Genomic DNA, 2,182 nt, shown 5'->3' with positions numbered 1-2,182 from the left:
CTGAACTCCAAAATTTGGTAACCCATTCATTCTTCTCCATTAAAAGGAAACCAAACAAAATGAACATATATCAGCAGCATAACAACATTGTCACAAAGTAGAAGAACATTTGAAAATAAAATGTCAAGGGTCAAAACAGGTATTAGAAACTTATGAGAGTGCAGGTAGCAAGTGCTAGAAACAAAAGTCGAAAGAAAACATAACTGGATATTTTATGGGCTTGGCTCCATTTAGATTTTGATGTGAAATTATAATTTATTTTTATTTTAAATTTTAATATAATCTAATCTTTAAATTTTAAAAATAAATAAATATAATTCTTTTAATTTAGATAATTATTTAATATATAAAAAAATATAACATTATTAAGTTAAAATTATTATCTACATTCATTTTTAAAATTGTTTATATATATATTCTTCCGATGAATGGAATTAAATTTATTAAGTTATAAATTTTTATTTTTGTTTACTATTGGAAAATTTTCTGCTAGTCGTGTAAGGACAAGGTATTAAGTGTCTGTCGATCCAAAAAATTTCAAACTACTACAGAAACATGCGATTTTCTGAAAATATATTTAACGTGCAATATGTAGAAGTGGGATGAAGAAAATGTTCTCATGAATTGAAATTTTCTTTGTTCCCTGAATCTCCTTAAAATCTGTCATATTCTAATTTTGGTTAACCATAATTGGTTTGAAATATAACTATATCTCTTATGTTAAACTAATTCACTCAATATTTCGCTGTTAAGTTGTTACCATTAACTTTAATAAACAAAGAACACCCATTGGAACAATGTCATAGGGTTTGGTGTTTCCTATTTTTCAAGTCTTGCATGACCTAGAAAGAACGTTTTCTTAGGGGACAAATCTGTTGTGGAACAACCTAATTTGTTTCCAAAGATCAATGATTCTTTAGCAAGCTTGAAGAAATGAAGGGAAATGCAAGTGACATTGTTATTTGTCCTAAACCAAGAAGAGTTAGGGTTTTTCCAGCAAAGTCATTGAGATGGAAATGTTGGCAACAAGATGAAGAGTCAAATTCAAAAGCAGGGACAGAACATTTAGACATCAATTCTTTGATCCAAGATAGAGATGTTTCGTCACCCCCATTTTTTCTTGGCTCTCCTCCTATGAGAGTTGCTAACCCTTTGATCCAAGATGCAGAATTTGGATATCAAAAACATGCATCTCCGATTTCATTGTCTCCTACTTCTGTTTCATCATCTTCCCCACTGAGAAAAGGAGGGTGTGTGAGAATGAGTTTTGGAATCAAATCAGCTGCTGTTAGAGTAGTAGGGTTTGATTGCCATGTTGGAACTTTTGTTTGATCCCTTTGCAAAGGACTGTACATACAACACCAAGGGTTCAAGGATTTGTTCATTCTGTACATATCAAATATGGTTTTGAAAAGATGATCATCCTCTTTTTTGTTTTGTTCATGTGTGGGATACAACAAAATCATGAACAAGGAGAAGAATGAGATAGTGACTAATATGTCGGTGGAGATGCTCCTGCTTCTTTTGTTCCATCCATCTTACTTCTTACATATACCATAAACATTTCTCTTCATAGAATATAATTCAGCTTCATAGTATTTAGTAAGAGCTCCAACAATTCAAACAATTCATTCTCAACTCTAGGGTACTTTTGTATTTTCCAAGGATGTTCGTCCTCTTCAAGTCGGTAGCATTGTGTTTGCATAAAACAATTTGATACTCAAGTCAGTCAAATGTGTTAACAAATAATAAATATGATAATTAATATACCTTGTAAAATATATTATATTTAGTACTATCCATAGACCTTACATGTATTGATCTCAGTAAAGTACTTAATTATCTATTAATTTTAAACTAATTATTTTCTCTTTAACTTATTGATTATATTGACTAACAATCTAGTACACATTATTTGTCTTGGTCGAATAGGTATAAACCGAATATGACTTAGCATATCAATATATATTCAATCATAAATATATTTTATTTTGGTTGTGTTGGAAAGATAATTGACTATATATATATATATATATATATATATATATATATATATATATATATATATATATATATATATATATATATATTATATGCAATTATAAGTAATTTTTAGTATAAACATAATGATTTAGACAACTCGTGAATATTTTATGATAATATATTTGAATACTCGTATAGA

The 2,182-nt window shown here is 28.6% G+C and overlaps 1 protein-coding gene across 1 annotated transcript; it reads left to right on the top strand.

Moving 5' to 3' along the window:
- Positions 1-933: 933 nt before the first annotated feature.
- Positions 934-1,332, top strand: LOC124839681 (uncharacterized). The gene has a single exon (XM_047315578.1). The coding sequence runs from the start codon at positions 934-936 to the stop codon at positions 1,330-1,332; it is 399 nt and encodes a 132-aa protein (XP_047171534.1).
- The last annotated feature ends 850 nt before the right edge of the window (positions 1,333-2,182 follow it).

Source organism: Vigna umbellata, chromosome 8 (assembly GCF_029865625.1).
Source record: "Vigna umbellata cultivar VRB3 chromosome 8, Vumbellata_1.0, whole genome shotgun sequence".
Taxonomy (NCBI): Eukaryota; Viridiplantae; Streptophyta; class Magnoliopsida; order Fabales; family Fabaceae; genus Vigna; species Vigna umbellata.
Note: the sequence above shows the minus strand (reverse complement) of the source record. Positions and strands in the feature narration are given on the sequence as shown.

Bases quoted from the DNA above. Each gene is read 5' to 3' on its own strand.
- LOC124839681 (XM_047315578.1), top strand. From the start codon at position 934: ATGAAGGGAAATGCAAGTGACATTGTTATTTGTCCTAAACCAAGAAGA.